The sequence below is a fragment of the Rhincodon typus genome, unplaced genomic scaffold, assembly GCF_021869965.1.
Source record: "Rhincodon typus isolate 14 unplaced genomic scaffold, sRhiTyp1.1 hic_rhity00000838, whole genome shotgun sequence".
Taxonomy (NCBI): Eukaryota; Metazoa; Chordata; class Chondrichthyes; order Orectolobiformes; family Rhincodontidae; genus Rhincodon; species Rhincodon typus.
The window spans coordinates 16,229-37,063 of NW_025966476.1; the positions used below are offsets into that span (position 1 = coordinate 16,229).

Sequence of the window (20,835 nt, forward strand, 5' to 3'; positions counted from 1 at the left end):
CAAGCCGCACCTCCATCTCCTACCGACCAACCTCATCCCGCCCCCTTGACCTGTCCGTCCTCCCTGGACTGACCTATCCCCTTCCTAACTCCCTACCTACACTCACCTTTCCTGGCCCCATCCCCGCCTCTTCGACCTGTTTGTTTCCTCTCCACCTATCCTCTCCTCTATCCCTCTTCTATCCGCCTCCCACTCTCTCCCTATTTATTTCAAAACCCCCTTCCCCTCCCCCTTTTCTGATGAAGGGTCTAGGCCCGAAACGTCAGCCTCTCTGCTCCTATGATGCTGCTTGGCCTGCTGTGTTCATCCAGCCCTGCACCTTGTTGTCTACAAATCAATGCCATCTTTTTTAAACAATTCTATGTTTGAACCTGCTTACATACTGTTTCCAAGCTGGCTGAGCTCTACAAGAGGCTGGCAGCACCGAATGTAAACAATCCTAAAAAGGAGAAAAATAGTCAAAGCATTTTGTCTTGCACTGGTCAGGAGTCTGATGCAAGAAAACAGATTTGGAAGTGGCATTGCCCTATAATTAATGTAGTGTTTGGGAAAATAAAATTTTATTCCCAAAATGAATTAAAACTAACCTTCAGAAGGTGGAGCAAAGGGGCAACAGTTATTCTGACATCATAAACATCTGTCCTTGCCGATTGTCACTTTTCTGAATCTTTTTAATCAGTGTAGATTGCCAGCCACAAACATAGGGTGTATCAAAAAATATTCAAAGGCAGAGGACAGTCCTTGTCAGATGACAGTGATTGCCAGGTAGTTGTTTTCTTCAGATGGAAGATCGACTAGAAGGAGGACAAAGACCCAGAAGAGTTCCATAACACTTCAACGAGAGAATAGGATGCTGCCTTCACAACTTTAATGAGTTTGACACACTCTGCCAACTGCTTGATCATTCTTTGGCATCAGTGAAACAACCTCAATTGACATGGGCGCACACTTTATTTTTGTCTAAAGAATGCATAACATCTAGTTCTTAAACTCAAACTATCCCAAAATTCCTTATAAATGGTCAACTGCCTAGCAATGGTCACAAACTCCCAAAATCGAAGATCCTCAATATGCTGCTCATTGGCAACATCAGAACAAATACCAGTTTCGCTATGAACTACGGTAAAACAGCCAGTTCTATGTCATCATCTCAACCATTCCTGATCATCTACTGACTCTCAGTATCAACCTGTTTATGTAATTCAATCCCGAAAATGAAGTACAAATATTTTCTACGAGATTATGGATTCCAACTTGTTTTCACACACCGCAGCAGCAGTGCACCAGCCGTGTTTAAACCTCAAAAACAGGTTTACCTGTTAACCCCAAAGGCAAAGTTGGTCCTCCATCATCTTCAGACTGTTCTTCATTTTCCTCATCCTTTTCATCCTGTATCACTTCTAAGTCATCAGCTTTGTTCATCTCCAGGTCACTATCCTCCTTTGGCTCAGTATTCTTTGGTTTTTTGATTTCTACAGTAAAAGAATAAAACCCAAGTTAGATTATGGACAGGTGCATTGGCAATATGAAAGCTAAACATCTTTTGCTGGACTGTAAACAATTCAATTGGAACAGTATTCCATCCATTAACAGATAGTTGTTTTGCCATTTTCAAACCAAGGCTCTTTAAGCTGTGCATTGATGCAAATCATAGAATCCTTACAGTGTGGAAACATGCTCTTCGGCGCAACAAGTCCACACCGACCCACACAGCATCCCACCCAGACCCATTCCCCTATAAACCCACCTAATCTACACATCCCTGAACACTATGGGCGATTTAGCATGGCCAATTCACCTACGCTGCACATCTTTGGACTGTGGGAGGAAACCGGAGCACCCGGAGGAAACCCACGCCAACGTGGGGAGAATGTGCAAACTTATGCAAGTACAACTTCACAATAAGAAGAAATTCTCTCTTAATACAAAATTAATCTGCAACAAGACCTTCCATCCTGATTCTGGACTCTAAACTATTGATTTCTGCAAATTTTGCGACGTAATTATAAAATAAATAGTGAGTTTCATGTGTCATATATTAGAATACTCAGAGTACATAAGGGCAAATTGTAAACTTTTCCCCACAAGTCCCCAAATTGTCCTGGAACATCTACTTATGGGAGTGACCAATGGAAGAAAAGTTGTCTTTGTGAGCTGAACGGAAGTAAAGAGTGAGATTTGCTTCTCCAGTTAAGGCTGGTTGTGTCATGTACTTGCTGCTAATAGGTTTACCGGTAAATCACTTGTGATTGGAAAAGCACGGGCTGGGAGGGAGGAAGTGTGAGCTGGAGGGAGAGAGATGTTGCAAAGAAGAGACAACAGCTTCAAGCCTGTCAATGGTGAATTACTTGGTCGGCTCGAAACTGGAAAACTTTAAATCATTGAGATAATTAATTGTGTGCAGGTGAACATGGAATCTCTACGTTCTAGTCTAGTTTAAGGCTGAATATGGTCAGGAACTACATGTGGGCAAGATTGCAGTGAATCCTGCTGTAATGAACACTGTAATAAATTTAGATTTGAGTTTCAGTTTTTCTATTGCATTCATGAGATGCAAGTGCCAGTGGCTGGCCAGCATTTATTGCCCATTTCTAGTTGGCCTTTGAGAAGATAGTGGTGTGCTACCTTCCTGAATGGCTATAAACAATTTAATGTAGGTACCCTGTAGTGTTCTTATGGAGGGAGTCCCAGAACTTTAACCAACTACACTGGAGAAATGACAATATATTTGCAACACGGAATGGAGAGTAGTTTGGACATTCCCAGGCACCTACCTCTATTGCTCTGAGAGATAGTGGCGGTCATGGGTTTGGAACGTGCTATCTATGGAAACTTGCTACTCCTGATTTGTGCCTTGTAGATGGTGGATTGGTTTTTGGGAGTTCTGGGCAACTACTCACTGCAGGATACTTAACCTCTGACCCAATCTTATAACTGCATTATTTACATGACTAATTTAGTTCAGTTTCTGGTCAATCGTAACTCCTAGATTGACGTGGATCTGAGACCGATCAAAAGAGTAATAACTACCTGGGTTAAAATATTCCAGCTTTGTGAATGTGTGATGTAATTACATTAGATGTGACCTTGTAGTAACGGCTTTGTGTAGAAATGCACAACTGTCAGTTTTTGTTAATATACCTGTTGTCTCGTGCCAATCTAAGTAGTGATATTCATACTTTGCCTGTGTGCTGTGTCTTTCAATGTAATGGGACTGATAATTGCAGATATTCATGAACTCCTCTACTATCACTGCAAGAACTCAAATACCTTATGTATCAACACAATTACAGAAGGTAATGTTGCTACGCGACTGTATTAACTGATAAAGGCATTAGTGAGAATAAAAAAAAACTAGTCTCTAAAAAAACCAAAAGGTAGCCCTCAAGGAGACCATAAAAAAGTACCTTAATGCATCAAATAAAAACTCACTTTCCTAAATCAGTTTTGGATCTCAAAAATACATAGAATATAAATTTTGGAGGATGGAACACATATGAAAATCAGGAAAATGTTTGTATCCCATCAATTTTTTAAAAATTGAACAATGAGCTTCCTTTTGTTACCAATATAAAACAGGGTACCATTTTACACTCTTACTCAGAAGTGGCCCTAATATCATCTGTAAACACATCTAGTAGTTACATTAAATGGGCAAGATAAACCAATTGAAATCTAGTGTAACTGTGATAATTCAAGGTTTCTTTTCATCTAAGTTGTTTGAGTTAAACAGATCAATTACATAATATCTACCCCTCAGTGTCCAATACCTGGACATTATTTAGAAAAAAGCTTAGGGATAACTGTGCTTGCTCTCGGAAATTCCTACAAACAATTATTGTAGCACTGTAAATTTGACCAATTCCAAGTTATATTTCTTCTTCATTCTTCAATGACAAATTATTTAGAATTTCTGACAAGAAAGAAAGAGACATGCTGTTGAAGCTTTGTCTTGCACTCATCAGGACGGAATTACCATAATACCAAATTTCAAACAGAACAAGAATTTATACTGCACAAAAGAAAAGTGTGCTGACTGGTTGCCATGTGGACTGATTGGCTGAGCAGGAGCAAACACGGGGACTACTGTGTAAATGAACTAATATATTCGGGCAGTGGCTAAACCTGAAACACTACACGTGTAGTGTTTCCCACCCACCCTCCCTCCTCCTCCTCCTCCTCCTCCTCTAATCAAAAAAAAAGACTGTGTGGAGGTTCGGTAATGTGAGCTGTTTTTTCTTTTTATCTCTTTTGGCAATCTAGAACAGAGGGGATGGAAGCTAGGGCAGTTGCATGCTCCTCTTGTAGGATGTGGGATGTAAGGGTCACTACTAGTGTCCCGGCTGACTTCACCTGCCAGAAGTGCACCCAACTCCAGCCCCTCACGGATCGCGTTACTGAACTGGAGCTGGATGAACTCCGGATCATTCGGGAGGCTGAGGAGTTGATAGATCGGAGTTATAGGGAGGTTGTCACACCAAGTTACAGGATAAAGGTAGCTGGGTGAGGGAAAGGGAATAGGCAAACAGTGCAGGGATCCCCTGTGGCCGTTCCTCTCAGTAATAAGTGTACCTCTTTGGATACTGTTGGGGGGCACGACCTCCCAGGGGAAAGCCATAGCGGCCAGGTCTCTGGCACTGAGCCCAGCTCTGTGGCTCAGAAGGGAATGGGGGAGAATAGGAGCTCAATTGTGATAGGAGATTCAATGGTTAGGGGAACAGACAGGAGATTCTGTGGTCGCAAACAGGACTTCTGGATGATATGTTGCCTCCCAGGTGCCAGGGTCAGGATGTCTCGGATCGAGTCTACAGGATTCTTAAGGAGGAGAGTGAGCAACCAGAAGTCATGGTACACATTGGTACCAATGACATAACTAGGAAAAGGGACGAGGACCTCAAAAATGAATATAGAGTTAGGTTGGAAACTAAAAGACAGGACGAGTGGAGTAGTAATCTCAGGATTACTTACAGTGCCACGGGCTAGTGAGGCTAGGAATAGAGAGCGGGTGCAGCTGAACACGTGGCTACAGAGCTGGTGTAGGAGGAAGGGCTTCAGATATGTGGATCATTGGGATACCTTCTGGGGAAGGTGGGACCTGTACAAGAAGGATGCATTGCACCTGAACTGGAGGGGCACCAATATCCTGGGCCGGAGGTTTGCGAGAGTTCTTTGGGAGGGTTTAAACTAGTTTGGCAGGGGGATGGGAACCGAACCTATGCATCAGAGGATGGAGTAGCTGGTGTAAAGGCAGACACAGCATGCAGAGAGTCTGTGAGGAAGGACAGACAGTTGATAGGGCAAAGTTGCAGTCAGCACGACAGGTTGAAGTGTGTCTATTTTACCACAGGAAGTGTCAGGAATAAGGGTGAGGAACTCAGAGCACGGATCAGTACTTGGAGCTACGATATTGTGGCCATTACGGACACTTGGATATCACAGGGGCGGGAATGGTTGTTGGATTTTCCGGGGTTTAGATGTTTCAAAAGAAATAGGGATGGAGGTAAAAGAGGTAGGGGAGAGGCATTGCTAATCAGGGATGCTATCACAGCTGCAGAAAGGGAGGTCGTAGAGGAGGATTTGTCGACCAAGTCAGTATGGGTGGAAGTCAGAAACTGGAAAGGAGCAGTCACTTTATTGGGAGTTTTCTATAGACACCCCCAATAGCAACAGAGACACTGAGGAACAGATTGGCAGGCGGATTTTGGAAAGGTGCAGAAGTAATAGGGTTGTTATCATGGGTGACTTCAACTTCCCTAATATCGACTGGAACCTCCTAAGTGCAAATAGTTTGGATAGAGCAGATTTTGTTAGGTGTGTCCATGAAGGATTTCTGACTCAATATGTAGATAGGCCGACTACAGGGGAGGTCATATTGGATTTGGTGCTTGGCAGGTGTCAGATCTCTTGGTGGGAGAGCATTTCAGTGATAGTGACCACAACTCCCCGACCTTTACTATAGTCATAAAGTGGGATAGGAGCAGACGGTGTGAGCAAGTATTTATTATGGGGGTGGTGGGGGGGAACTACAATGCTATTAAGTAGGAACTGCAAAGCATAAATTGGGAACAGATGTTCTCTGGGAAACGCACAACAGAAATGTGGAGGTTGTTTAGGGAGCAGTTGCTACAAGTACTGGATAGGTTTGTACCGCTGTGGCAAGGAAGAGATGGTAAGGTGAAGGAACCTTGGATGACAAGACATGTGGAACATCTTGTCAAGAGGAAGAAGGAAGCTTACTTAAGGTTGAGGAAGCTAGGATCGGACAGGGCTCAACAGGATTACAAGGTAACCAGGAAGGAACTGAAGAATAAACTTAGGAGAGCTAGAAGGGGGCATGAAAAAGCCTTGGCAGATAGGGCTAAGGAATACCCTAAGGCATTTTATACTTATGTGAGGAACAAGAGGATGGCCAGAGTGAGGGTAGGGCCGATCAGGGATAGTGGAGGGAACTTGTGCCTGGAGTCAGAGGAGGTAGGGGAGATCCTTAATGAATACTTTGCTTCAGTGTTCACCAGGGAGAAGGACCTTGTAGTTTGTCAGGACAGTGTGAAACAGGTTGATGTGCTCAAACAGGTTGACGTTAGGAAGGAGGATATGCTAGAAATTTTGAAAAACATGAGGACCAGACGGGATATGCCCAAGGTTACTATGGGATTGCTGCGTCTTTGGCAGTGATCTTTGCATCCTCACTGTCCACTGGAGTAGTACCAGATGATTGCAGGGTGGCAAATGTTATTCCCTTGTTCAAGAAAGGGAATAGGGACGATCCTGGGAATTACAGACCAGTCAGTCTTACTTCTGTGGTGGGCAAATTAGCAGAGAGGATTCTGAGAAATAGTATTTATGATTATTTGGAAAAGCACAGTTTGATTAGAAATAGTCAGTGGCTTTGACAGGGACAGGTCATGCCTCACAAGCCTTATTGAATTCTTTGAGGATGTGACAAAACACAGTGAAGGTAGGTGAGTGGATGTGGTGTATGTGGATTTTAGCAAGGCCTTTGGCAAGGTCCCCCATGACAGGCTCATTCAGAAAGTAAGGAGGCATGGGATTCAGGGAAATTTGGCTGTCTGGATACAGAATTGGCCGTCCAATAGAAGACAGAGGGTGGTAGTAGATGGAAAGTATTCAGCCTGGAGCTTGGTGACCAATGGTGTTCTGCACGGATCTGTTCTGGGCCCTCTGCTCTTGGTGACCTCAATAGATGACTTGGATGAGGAAATGGGGAGGTGGGTTAGCAAGTCTGCCGATGACACGAAGATTGGCGGAGTTGTGGATAGTGTGGAGGGCTGTTGCAGGTTGCAACAGGATATTGTCAGGATGCAGAGCTGGGCAAAAAAGTGGCAGGTAGAATTCAACCCGGAAAAGTGTGAAGTGATTCATTTTGGAAGGTTGAATTTGAATGCAGAATACAGGGTTAATGGCAGGATTCTTGGCACTGTGGAGGAACAGAGGGATCTATGGGTCCATGTCCATAGATCCCTCAACGTTGCCACCGAAGTTGATAGAGTTGTTAAGAAGGCATATGGTGTGTTGGCTTTCATTGGCAGGGGAATTGAGTTTAAGAGCCACGAGGTTATGCTGCAGCTCTATAAAACCCTGGTTAGACCACACTTGGAATATTGTGTTCAGCTCTGGTTGCTTCATTATAGAAAGGATGTGGAAGCTTTAGAGAGGGTGCAGTGTAGATTTACCAGGATGCTGCCTGGACTGGAGGGCAGGTTTATGAGGAAAGGTTAAGGGAGCTAGGGCTTTTCTCATTGGAGTGAAGAAGGATGAGAGGTGACTTGATACAGGTGTACAAGACGATGAGAGGCATAGATAGAGTGGGCAGCCAGAGTCTTTTTGCCAGGGCAAAAATGACAATCACGAGCGGGCATAATTTTAAGGTGATTGGAGAAAGGTATAGGGGAGATGTCAGAGGTAGGTTCTTTACACAGAGAATGGTGGGTGCGTGGAATGCACTGCCAGTGGTGGTAGTAGAGTCAGGTACTTCAGGGACATTAAAGTGACTCTTGGATAGGCACATGGATGGTAGTAAAATGAAGGGTATGCAGGTTAGTTTGATCATACTGTAGGATAACAGTTTGGCCCAACATCGTGCTGTTCTATGTTCTAAACACAGAAGTTGCTGGAAAAGCTCAGCAGGTCTGGCAGCATCTGTGAAGAGAAAATCAGAATTAACGTTTCGGGTCTGGTGATCCTTCCTCAAAACCGATGGTCGCTGGGAAAACGTCAGTTTATGAGCAGAAAATAGGGAGGGGGATGGGACAGGGAGTAAACGAAAGGATACAGCCCGAAGAGACAGAAGAGCAGTTGGATAGACAAAGGAGTTGATAACGATCTGGCTAGGAGGGTGAGTAGTTGTTAACGGGGACTGTTAGTGATTAACAATAGGTAGTGTGTAATGGTAGGCTATGTGGTAACAAGGCCTGGTGTGCGGGGTAAGTGGCTGGGACATGGGAGAGTTTAGGCCCTAAAATTATTGAACTCAATATCGAGTTCGGAGGGCTGCAGGGTCCCCAAGTGGAAAATGAGGTGTTGTTCTTCCAGCGTGCGTTGAGCTTCGCTGGAACACTGCAACAAGCCAGAGCCAGACATGTTGGCCAGGGAACAGGGTGGCGTGTTACAGTGGCAGGCAACAGGTAGCTCAGGGTCTTTTTTGCAAGGGAAACATAGATTTCTGTGAAGCGGTCACCTAATCTATGCTTCGTTTCCCCCATGTACAGTAGCCCATATTTTCAGCAGCAAATGCAGTAAACTAAATTCTGGGAAGTGCAGGTGAAGTGTTGCTTCACCTGCAAGGTATTTTTGGGCCCTTGGATAGTGGGGAGGGAAGAGGTAAACGGGCAGATGTTGCACCTTTGCTGGTTGCAGAGGCCGTGGGGCTGTGGTGGGGGTTTGAAGGAAGAGTGGACCTGGGTATCCCGGAGGGAGCGGTCCCTGCAGAAGGCAGACAAAGGAGGGGAGGGGAATGTGCGTCTGGTCGTGGCACCTCGCTGGTGGTGGTGCAAGTGGCGTCTGATGGTCTTCTGAATGTGGATGCTGGTGGGAGAAGGGGAACCCTGTCGCTATTGTGGGAGGGAAGAGAGGGGGCGAGGACAGAAGTTTGGGAGATGGGTCGGACCCGGTTGAGGGACCCGTCGACAACTGGGGAATCCTTGGTTGAGGAAGAAGGTGGACATTTCGGCGGCTCCCTTGTCGAAGTTAGCCTCATCTGAACATATGCGACGGAGACGGAGGAACTGAGAAAATGGGATGGAGTCTTTACAGGAATCAGGGTGGGAGGATGTATAGTCCAGGTAGCTGTGGGAGTCAGTGGGTTTATAGTGGATTGATTTTTGATTTGATCCACTTGTGCTGTTATATTGCCTCAACAGATGACTCTACCAAAAGCCATACTATTTGAAACATATCTACGCTGTAAATTAATTTAAACATAAGTGTTTCAGCAATACAATGATGCCTAGCATAACTGTATGTCTGACAGAGTATGGAATAAATGAAATTTTACTGACAAAATACATGTCATTTTTAACAATGGCCCCAAATTTGCATCCATTGGATCTGCTGTACAGTGTGACCACGCTCTACTCAAATGCAAGTTAGAAAAATTGTTTGTTAGAACTGAGAAAGTGGAACAGCCTGCCAGATGATGGACATCAAATCTGTCCCCTCAGTTTGCATGCACTTATGCATGGGCTGTGCAAGACACACAAAAGCGTTATCCCTTTAAGCATTAGCTTGTCTATGAATGATTCTGTGTAACTTTTTCTTTTCAATTTGTACATGGGATAGTAGTATTACTAACTAGGATAGCAATTATTGCTCATGAATTGGCTAAATTAAGTGACTTGCTACAACCAGTTCTGAGGAACTTTTCGAAATACATGATGAAGATGTCTTCATCACAAAACTACAGTAGACCTACATATCGAAAGCAATACCACATCCACGTGCTCAGTGGACACTGCTAGCACATTCACTAATGTGCCGCTCAAGGAAGCCAAAGACATTTATGCAGCAACACTATATCCTAGCAATCTAGACATGCCGTCACTGCCCGAATCTGTATTAACTGAATTTATGAACCTAGATACCTGCACAGTTGATTTCAGCTTCAACAACACCATATGTGCCTGAACACATGCCATGGAATCATCTTTAGGGCTAGCCAAGGCTGACGTTTCGGGCCTAGACCCTTCTGGTTCCGTAGGCAGGTACTAAGAAAGGTGATGTGGCTGTATGATTCCGTAGGCAGGTGCTAAGAAAGGTGATGTGGCTGTGTCAAGGCCAAAGAGATTACGAGAGAGTTGCAGTGGGAGTGAGATCCACTAAGGTTTTTAGGGTCTAGGCCCGAAACGTGAGCCTTCCTGCTCCTCTGATGCTGCTTGGCCTGCTGTGTTCATCCAGCTCTACACCTTGTTATCACAGTGGGGAAAAATGTTTGGAAAGCACAGAACCATGAGCCCATCTTCACTGGTCAATATACACTTTATGATTCCTGCGTCTCTACGTGCTACAAAATTAGCTTCATTGGCAACCAGGGCCTGAGCATTTGCACATGTTGACGTTTCTCACGTAGCATAAATGTCTTTTTCCCCCACCAAAATTTGGTATTCTTGCAATTCTATCCCAATGAATGCAAAATGAAAAGCTCCACCAGCATATATTTTCACCAATACTCAAATTGTACTCATATCTGACAAACTATTGCACATGTATTACTAAAGTACTCAAAGCAAATTTACCAGTTTCCTGGATTTTAGTTGCAAGCTTCCTTTTGTTTTTCTTTTTGATATTTGATACTGGTTTTTGTTCGCTTTCATCCTTCGTAAGCCTTTGTTCTTCCTTCAATTCTTTTGGAGTGTTTTCTTGATCACCTATTGACTCTTGTGGTGTTTCATTTTCCACGTTCTTTTGTTTGACCACTGTCAACAGAAAACTTAATTTGTTCATATAGAGTCCAAATTCAGACCAGGTTCATGTATCAGAGTTGTACACAGAGTCAGAACTTCTACTTGGTTACAGATAAACAATCTAGAATTCTGATATTATGGAACTACAATTTAAACATAAATGAATCAACTCCAAAAACAGCATAAAATCTTGCACTGCTCTTTCATGATCTCAGCTCATTCCAAATGACTTTACAATCCACAAAATAACATTGTTTTTGAATTATACTCTGCTCTGCCACTGAACAAGAACATGGCTGATCTGAAGGGTGAGTGGGGATGGCGAGGGTGGGGAGTGAATGTAGGGAGGGTGAATTGGGGGAGGGGAGAGCAAATGCAGGAGCAAGTTGGGAGCGAATGGGGTGGGCTGGTAGTGAGAGCTGACGAGCAGAGAACTTATACATTAATGGTAGGGCCCTGGGTAGAGTTGTAGAACAGAGAGACCCAAGGGTTCTGGTACATAATTCTTTAAAATTTGACAGGGCAGTTAAGAAGGCATTTATTGCTCAGTCCATTGACTAAAGAAGTTGGGACATCATGTTGCGGTTGCAAGGGATATTGGTGATGCCTCTTCTAGAGTGCTGTGTGCAGTTCTGTTATAAGAAGGATATTATTAAACTGGAAGAGGTTTAGAAAAGATTTACCAGGAAGTTGCCAAGAATGGAGAGCTTAAGTTATAAAGATAGGCTGGGACTTTTTTCACTGGGGGGCTGGGAGGTTGAGGGGTGATATAAAATCACGAGGAACATAAATGAGTAGCAAAGATTTTTTTTCCCCTGAGGTGGGAGAGTTCAAAACAAAGGGTATATATTTAAGGTTAGAGGAGAAAGATTTAAAAAGGACACGAAGGGCAACTTTTTTTTAAACACAAAGAGTGGTTCGTACTTGGAATGAACTGCCAGAGGAAGTGGTGAATACAGGGACAGTTAAAACGGTTAAAAGACATTTGGATAAGTTCATTAATAGCAAAGGTTTGAAGGGAAATGGGCCAGGCGCAGGCACGTGAGACAAGTTTAGTTTGGGAACATGGTCAGCGAGGACTGGTTGGACCCAAGTCTCTGGCTCTACACCTTGTTATCTCACATTGTCCAGCATCTGCAGTTCCTACTATCTCTGTTTCCATGCTGTATGACTCTGAACGAAAGCGGTGCGGGTTTAGATTCACTCACACTAAGATCTTCAGCCTTAAGTCGCCCACCTGCCTGCCTCACACTCACCTTTTTCTCCCGCCGCTGAATTTATCCGTTTAATTTTGGCGTTTTTCTTTTGCAACTTTTTGCGGATAATTTTCATCTGAAGATCCGCCATCTTAGCGTAACATGTGAAAGATGAAGACCCACACATGGGTTGGTGGGTGGAGAGGGGTGGCTATGGAAATGCCCGCTAGCAGGAAACAGCCAGTATCGTCAAATCATCCTGCTAAAATAAAATCTCGGCTTGTATTCAACAAACATACTCATGAGATTATATTGCAGAAGCTTTTCAATGAAATTCGGGTTCAAATCTCTTGGCGACATATTTAGGCATCCATAAATCGCGCAGGCGCAGTAATGGGTCAGTGATTCCGGAAGTAATTTCCAAGCGTTTATAAAACAGTGAAGAGCAATGTGGACCTCACGCTGTATAGGGAGGGGTTAGTGATAAAAGGAGCTCCCGATTTCGAGGGTTTATGATTTGGAGTATCTGCAGTAACAGATCCATTTGTGGAATCCAGTCTAGTGTTGTACTTCGTGCTGTGTGCTTTACCAGTGCTTTCTTTGTGTTCGATCAGTAACATAGTCATAGAGTCATACAGCGCAGAAGCAGACTCCTCGGGCCAACTCGTCCTTTCCGAAACAAAAACAGAAGTTGCTGTAAAAGCTCAGCAGGTCTGGCAGCATCTGTGAGGAGAAAATCAGAGTCAACGCGTTTCGGGTCTAGTGGCCGTTCCTCAGAACTGATTACCGACCAACCTCATCCCGCCCCCTTGACCTGTCCGTCCTCCCTGGACTGACCTATCCCCTTCCTAACTCCCTACCTACACTCACCTTTACTGGCTGCATCCCCGCCTCTTCGACCTGTTTGTTTCCTCTCTTCTATCCGCCTCCCACTCTCTCCCTATTTATTTCAAAACCCCCTTCCCCTCCCCCTTTTCTGATGAAGGGTCTAGGCCCGAAACGTCAGCCTCTGTGCTCCTATGATGCTGCTTGGCCTGCTGTGTTCATCCAGCCCTGCACCTTGTTGTCTCGGATTCTCCAGCATCTGCAGTTCCTACTATCTCTCGTTCATGCCGACCAGGTTTCCTAAACCGAACTAGTCCCATTTGGCCCATATCCCTCTAAACTCTTCCTATCCAGGTACTTCAAATGTTTTTTAAATGTAATTGTACTCTACCACATCCTCTGACAGCTGGTTCCATATACCTGCCACCCTCTGTGGGGAGGGGGGAGAAAAAGGTGCCCCTCAGGTCCCTTTTATGTCTTTGCCCTCTCACCTTTAAACCTGTGTGCTCTTGTTTTGGACTGTCCTACTCTCATGAAAATTTCCTTGGTTATTCACCTTAGCTATGCCCCTCATGATTTTATATACCTCTATAGGGTCATCCCTCAGTGCCCTATGCTCTGGGGGAAATTGTCATAGCCTCTCCACTCAAACCTTACAATCTCAGGAATATCTTTGTAAATCTTTTTTTACACCAGAATTGTATGCAATACTCCAAATGTGGCCCTACCAATGTCTTGTACAATGTATTGTAACTTGCTTCCTGCAAGCAACAAAATGATATACCGTTTGATATGACCTGTCAGCCTTTGGAATCTTTGGCCTACATACATTACATCATACTGACACTGGAAATCATATACCACCATAGTCACTTGCTTGATAGAATTCTACTCATGTTGCTACTGCATAGTTGCAGAGTGAATGGCTGCTTTAGGCCCTTTTTGTGAGTATGGGCGACATGGTGAGAAGCGATTTGATCAGGCATTTATCTAGATATTAGCTACCTTTATCAGATCATTTCAGATGCATAGAGAATCTGCAATATGTAAGCTGAGAATGTAGAGGGTTCCGCAATTGAACGAGAAATTCTAGAAGCACGGCTAGCATTTGTTAAAGAGGTTAAGTTGTTCTTGTAGTCCACACTCCGGATGTGATCTCACCATTGCCTTGTACAATTACAATAACACTTCCCTGCTTTTATACCCCATTTCTTTCACAATAAATGCCTAAATTCTACTTGTCCTACTTATTACATCGAAACATAAAAGATAGGTGTAGGAATAGACTATTCAGCCCTTTGACTCTGCACCACTTTTCAATATAATCATGGCTGATCATGCAATTTCAGTATCCTAAACTTGCTTTCTCTCCATAGCCCTTGATCCCTTTAACAGCAAGGGCCATGTCTAGCACCCTCTTGAATATATCTAATGAACTGGCCCCAACAGCTTCATGTGGGAGAGAATTCCACAGGTTCACAACCCTTGAGTGAAGAAATTCTTCCTCATCTCAGTCCTGAATGGCTTACCACTTATTCTTAGACTATGATCTCTAGTTCTGGACTTCCCCAACACCAGGAACGTTCTTCCCACATCTAGGCTGTCCAGTAACATCAGGATTTTATATATCTATGAGATCCTGCCACCACGCACCCCCCCCACCCCCCCGTCTCATTCTTCTAAATTCCAACGAGTACAAGCCCAATCGATCTAGTCCTTCCTCGTATGTCAGTCCTGCCGTCCTGGGGATCAGTCTGGTGAAGCTTCGCTGGACTCCCTCAATAGCAAGAATGTCCTTTCTCAGACTGGGAGACAAAAACTGCACACAATACTCAAGGTGTGGCCTCACCAAGGCTCTGTATAACTGCAGCAAGACGTCCTTACTCCAATACTCTCATCCTCTCGCTATGAAGGTCAGCATGCCATTAGCTTTGCTCATTGCCTACTGCACCTGCATGCCAACCTTAGCAACTGTTCCACCGTGACACGAAGGTCCTGTTGCACCTCATCTTTTCCTATACTGCCACCATTCAGAAAATAATCTGCCTTCCTGTTTTTGTGACCAAAGTGGATAACCTCAGACACCCAGATCTCTCTGTGCCGAAGCATTTTGAAGTTTCTCTTCATTTTGATTATAAGTTGTTCTTTTATTCTTTCAACAAGATTGGATAACGTCAGTCTTCAGGGATCTACTGGGCATCTTAATGAAATTTCAAATTCTCAACTCATAAATGTATCCAGGATGATTCTGGTACTCTCTTTGCAAGAGACCACCAATTCATCCCATTTACCCTTGACATGCGGTGTCAGGCAGCCTTAGATTGAGGATTCTCAGCCATCACTGGATATTGTTGATTGCACCCACAAAGCAAGGAGAGTGTCTTATTTTTTATTCTTTCAGGGACATTTGATGCCCATCCCTAATTGTCCTCAGAGTAAGTGGCTTGTTAGACCATTACAGAGAGCAGTTAAGAGTTGACCATTGTGTGTCTGAAATAACTTTTAGGCCAAGCCAGGTAAGAATGGCAGATTTTTTTATTTAGAAACCAGATGGGTTTTTAATAATTAGCAAACAAAATTAATTTCATGGTCACCATTACTAAGACTAATTCCAAATGTATTAATTCAAATTTAAATGGCACCAGTTGCCAGGGATGGAGTTGAACCCATATCTCGTATATATTAGCCTAGGTCTGTGGAGTTCCAGTCCAGTGCCAAAACAAATCCTCTTTGTCTAACTGAAGGAGGGCACTCAAGTGAGAGGAGGACAAAGGGAGCATTTCAAAGATTCCCTGAAGGCTTCCCTCATGAAATGCAACATAGGTGTCCGCGCAAAGGAAGACGTGTTCACATGAGGGGCACAATATTTTGAGAACGATCATCAGCAACAGGAAGTATGGAAAAGGAACAGGAGAAAGGAATTCCAGTGACATCAAGGCCACAGACCAATTTCAATTCCTGGAAATACGTGATCGGAGATACGGCTTTAGGGCCCAGGGAATCTATAACTACGGACATGGAATTTCCTAGGTGGGCCATCATGTCTGTTAGTGAATGACTGACTGTCAACAAAAATGATGATGTGATTATCTTCACAAAGGAATGAACCGGCTGTTTTAATGAACAGAAGATGATTCCACTCCACTTAATTTTTAAAACAGTTGGATTACAACAGTCAGATGATCAGGTCTACGATGCATATCCAGGGTGCTACCATGACGTGTACATCCTGAATGACTCACAATTGTCAGTCTCTTTCAAAAAAAAAGTGAATCTCCCTTCACATCTGGCTAATGGCAGCTCTGGGAAATCCTTAGACTGCTGCCAAAGAGAGATGCAACAATGCTAGGGCAATTGTAGAATGCACCAAAGGCCTTCTGAAATTCAGGTTCCAATGCCTTAATTAGTCATTAGTCACAGTATACCACAGACAAGTGTTTCCACATTGTAGTGGTCTGCTGTCCTCCACCGTCTCAGTTGCCAAAGGGGGATGTTTTCACTGAGGAGATGCAGGACTAAGAGGGATCTTCTGAGAAGGAAAATGAGGCTGTACATTTTGAAATGGGCCAGATAGACCATCAATGGTAGGAAGACAGAATAATGTTCCATCGAATTAGAGAGGTTAGAATCAATCCACTTTCAGGGTGACCTGACTTGGGCTCAGACTGCCTATTAGAATTTTATTTGTGCAGTTGCCTCTCAGCCGCCTGCTTGCTGTATGACATGATCCTCAAGTGTTGATTATTATTTGGATTATTCTTGTGTTATATTATTGACATTTTCTTTCAGCTTTGGTTCTGATCCCCTACCTCTGCGAAAGCTAAAGTTCATGTGCAAACCTTGCCATGGACTAACTATTACTAAAACACCTATAAGGTGGAGAACCATCTTGTGGCCCTGGATGGTTACACTGCACAAGAGTCATACGAGTCTAATCAAGGTGTCCAGTCTCTGGTGAATACTATGAATGGATTCATAGCCTGTGGCTGCTTCTTATGCATCCTGCATCTTCACTAACCTTGCAGTGTTGCAGAGTGCAATAAGCCTCACTGTATCCTTGCAATGCATGAGAATCCTAATTTACAACACTTCCACTGATGTGGGCAGTGAAGTTCGGATCTATGCCTCCCACTGTTACAATAATTTGAGTTACCTCCCACTCTTCAATGTTCAAGCTTGGCTTTGAGAATCCCACTCATTAGATAGACCTTTTCCCCTTGGAGTCTGCAGGCAGATGACTGATTCTCCTTAGACAGCTGTTCTCGCCACATTCTGAGATCCATATTCACTGTCATGCATTGCCATGTGCACATTCTTGAGGTCTTGGCTCCCACTACCCCATGATGGCTCAGAACTGCCCTGGTCCTCAGTTTCATTTCATTCTCTGGGTCATTCGATGTTCTAACAGGAAAAGTTTTCTTTTCCTTTCCAGGCATCAAGGAACCCAGGATGTAACAACTCATAGATACTCATGCCCCTATGGAACCTTCCTCCCCTCCCCTTCCTTCTAACTCCATTCTCTCGCCCACCCCACCTCATATCATGTATTTACTGTCCCTTCTGACCTCCTGCTCTCTGATGCTAAGACCAGGCAAAAGTCTTAGTTTTCTCCCTGGCTGAACCTCAATGAATTTTGGGCACAACATGATGTTGAACTTTTCTTCCTTCGCCTCCATGCCTATTTCTTTGGACAAGAGACCTCTCCCCATCCCGCAGATCCCTTTACCCGCCTCCAACACTGTCCCTCCACCTGGACCCCTATCTCTGGCCTTTAACCTACACTTAACTTGTTCATTGAGAACGGTTGACATTACATTCGTTGCTTCAATTTCTCTGCCCCCTTTCCCCCATGCATTCAAACCTATGTCCCTCTGAATTGACTGCACTCCGTGCTCTCAACGCTGTCCTTGTGATCAAGCCTACTGACAAGGGTGGTGGTGTTGTTGGCTGACCTACTGACCTCTACCTTGCAGAGGCTGAGTGCCAGCTCTTAGATACCTCCTCCTATCTCCTCCTGGACCGTCACCCCATCACGGAACATGAGGCTTTCGTGTTCACTACAGTCACCAGTCTCATTTTGCGTCCCCCGCCCAATACATCCAAGCTCATAGTCTCCCAACCGCACTTAGCCTGCTTCTACCTCATTTGTAAAATCCACAAACAGGATTGCTTGGGCAGACCCATTGTTTCTGCCTGCTCGTACCCGACAGGACTCACCTCTTCTTACCTCGACTTGATCCTTTTTTTTCCCTAGCTCAGTCTCTTCTCATTTACACCCATTATTCTTCTGCTACTTTATGTCAGTTTCAGAATTTCTAGTTTGTGGGCTCCAGCTATTTCCTCTTTATCATGGATGTGCAATCCCTTTACACATTCATCCCCCATCAGGATGGTCTCAGGGCTTTCCACTTCTGGGAAAAAGGCCTCTTTCTGTAGTACATCAATGACATCAATGCTGCTTCCCTCATCCGGAATTGGAAAAAAAATGATCAATGTTGCTTCCAACACCTTCCTTACCTTCACCTGGTCCATCTCTAAATCCTCCTTTCCCTTTCTCAAAATCTCTGCTTCCATTTCTGGGGATAGGGTGCCCACTAATATTCACTACAAGTCCACTGACTCCCACAGTTACTTTGATCATACATCCTCATGTCCTCCTTCCTCTAAAGACTCTATTCCATTCTCCTGGTTTCTCCATCTCAGTTGCTTCTGTTCCAATAATGCCAGCTTCAACAAGGAGACTTCTGAAATGTCCAACTTCTTCCTCAACCAAGGATTCCCTGCTAGTGTTGTTGACAGGACCTCAGCCATGTCTAACCCATCTTCTGCACTTTGGCCCTCATCCCTTCTCTTCCTTCCCACAACAGCGATAGGGTCCCCTCACCCTCACTTACCATCCCACCAGCATCCCTTTCCAAAGGATCATTAGTCACCATTTCTGCCAGCTCCAGCAGAATGTCACCGTCAGACACACGTTCCTCTCTCCACCCCTGTCAGCCTTCTGCAGGGATCTTTCCCTCTTGGAAACTTTGGTCCGCTCCTCTTCCACTCTCAACACTTCCCCATATCCCCATGGCCCCTTTACAACGGGATCACAGAAGGTGTGAAATCTGCCCACTTATCTCCTCTCTCCTCACTATCCAAACCCACACACACACCTTAGAGCCTTAGAATTAGCCTTACTGTCACGTGCACTCTAATGAGTACAGTGAAAAGTTCACAAGTCGCCAGTTATGGTGCCATCTTAGGTACACAGGTACTTAGGTACAAATTCTTGAAGGCAAAAAAAAAGATAAAGAAATAAAAATTCCAACATTACAAATCATAAGAATAAATTAGAAAAATAAATAATTACTTCAGACTAACAGTCCTTTCAACCCAGTCCATGCTTCCTGTTGCTTGCCACTTCAACAGAGCACCGTGTTCCCTGTTTGTCTTTGTATTGGACTTGTTGCAGTGTTCCAGTAAAGCTTAGTGCAAGCTGGAAGAATAGCAAATCATTTTCTGCTTAGGAATCCTGCAGCTCTCCAGACTCAATATTGAGTACAATAATTTTAGGGCCTGAGTACGTTTTCCCATGCCCTCACCCAATCCCACACACTTGGGCCTGACATCATATGGGCTGCTACCACAAGCAACCCATTAGCTGCTATTGATCCTCCCAGGCTGACCTTTATCCTTTCCTTTGTCTGTCCAATAGTTTATCTCTCCCTCTCGATTCCACCTGCATGAATTGTTTATCCCCCTCCAACTTCCTCTTCAGTAAAAGTACCAACATTGTCCTTGGTACAATCAGTTCTGAAGAAGGCACACTGGACCTGAAAATTTAACTCTGTTTCTCTTTTCACAGATGCTGCTAGACCTGAAAGGTTTTTCCAGCAATTTCTGTTTTGGTGACTGACTCCACCATTGCTCCCATAAGAATTTTTTTGGGTCCACCACTTTGCCACGTCTGGCTTCCTCTCTGGAGTTATTGTTATCGTCAGTGTGTCTGGGATTCAGCTGTATCATTTTCTGTGTCTGCGTTTGAAAGAAATAGATTAGATTTAAGATAATTCCTTTCTTCTCTGCAGGTCAATTTGATATTAAGCTATGTATGTATTTGTCACTTTTAGTTCCTGAGGAAACCCTGATTATTTTTAACACAATGTTTGTTCAATATGGTAGAGTTGGCTTGGCTTCAATGAAACGATATGTGTAAGATGATAATTTGCCAATGTCATAAGCTTAACATGTAACATTATTAGGAATAGCTTAAAACATGACGAGACACATTTCTATAGCACCCTCTGGTGACCAATTAAAATAATTACGACCTTTGGAGGGAATTTCACCAGACTAAGCCAAGGTATTTCTAAACATATTGTACAACTTTAATAATTTTGGATATAGCTAAGATTACGAATAACATAGAGCTTCATCCATAAGTATAAATGTAATACAGTGAAAGTACATGGATTTCAACATAATCTTTATCTTTAGTGATGCATTCAATCCAATTTCCAATAATTCACCTTTATTATTACTGTCATCATTTTCAATTAGTTTCAGTATAATTAATGCAGTATTAGTAACAAATTTAACATTAAAATGCTGCAAAATATATTTTCATATGTTGTTTACAATTTACTTTTATTACCTATATGTTGAAATTTGTTAGAATTTAAACTTGCACGAGGACTTTATAAACATATAAAACTTTCTATGCTACATTAAGCATTAAACACATATGTGCTCCATGTCCTGTAACAAGTGACATTTCTCTAACTAGATATTGCACATGATATGGACAAGCCCAAACCCCTTTCAAATATATCAAGGATATAACTTAGACACTGACTTTATTCTTATTTAAAGGCAAATGCAAGGTGTTGTGTTCCAGATGTAATTCAATT

At 43.6% G+C, this 20,835-nt stretch overlaps 1 protein-coding gene across 1 annotated transcript in view; it reads right to left on the reverse strand.

The window, feature by feature from the left end:
• LOC109933751 (ATP-dependent RNA helicase DDX18-like) overlaps positions 1-12,514 on the reverse strand; it is a 27,544-nt gene extending 15,030 nt beyond the window's left edge. Inside the window, exons 1-3 of the mRNA XM_048592225.1 lie at positions 12,176-12,514; positions 10,752-10,931; positions 1,317-1,472 (exon numbers count right to left, since the gene is read on the reverse strand). Of these exons, the coding sequence (XP_048448182.1) occupies positions 1,317-1,472; positions 10,752-10,931; positions 12,176-12,302 (463 nt within the window). The 5' untranslated portion in view covers positions 12,303-12,514. The remainder of the gene's footprint in view (positions 1-1,316; positions 1,473-10,751; positions 10,932-12,175) is intronic.
• Between the last annotated feature and the right edge of the window lie 8,321 nt (positions 12,515-20,835).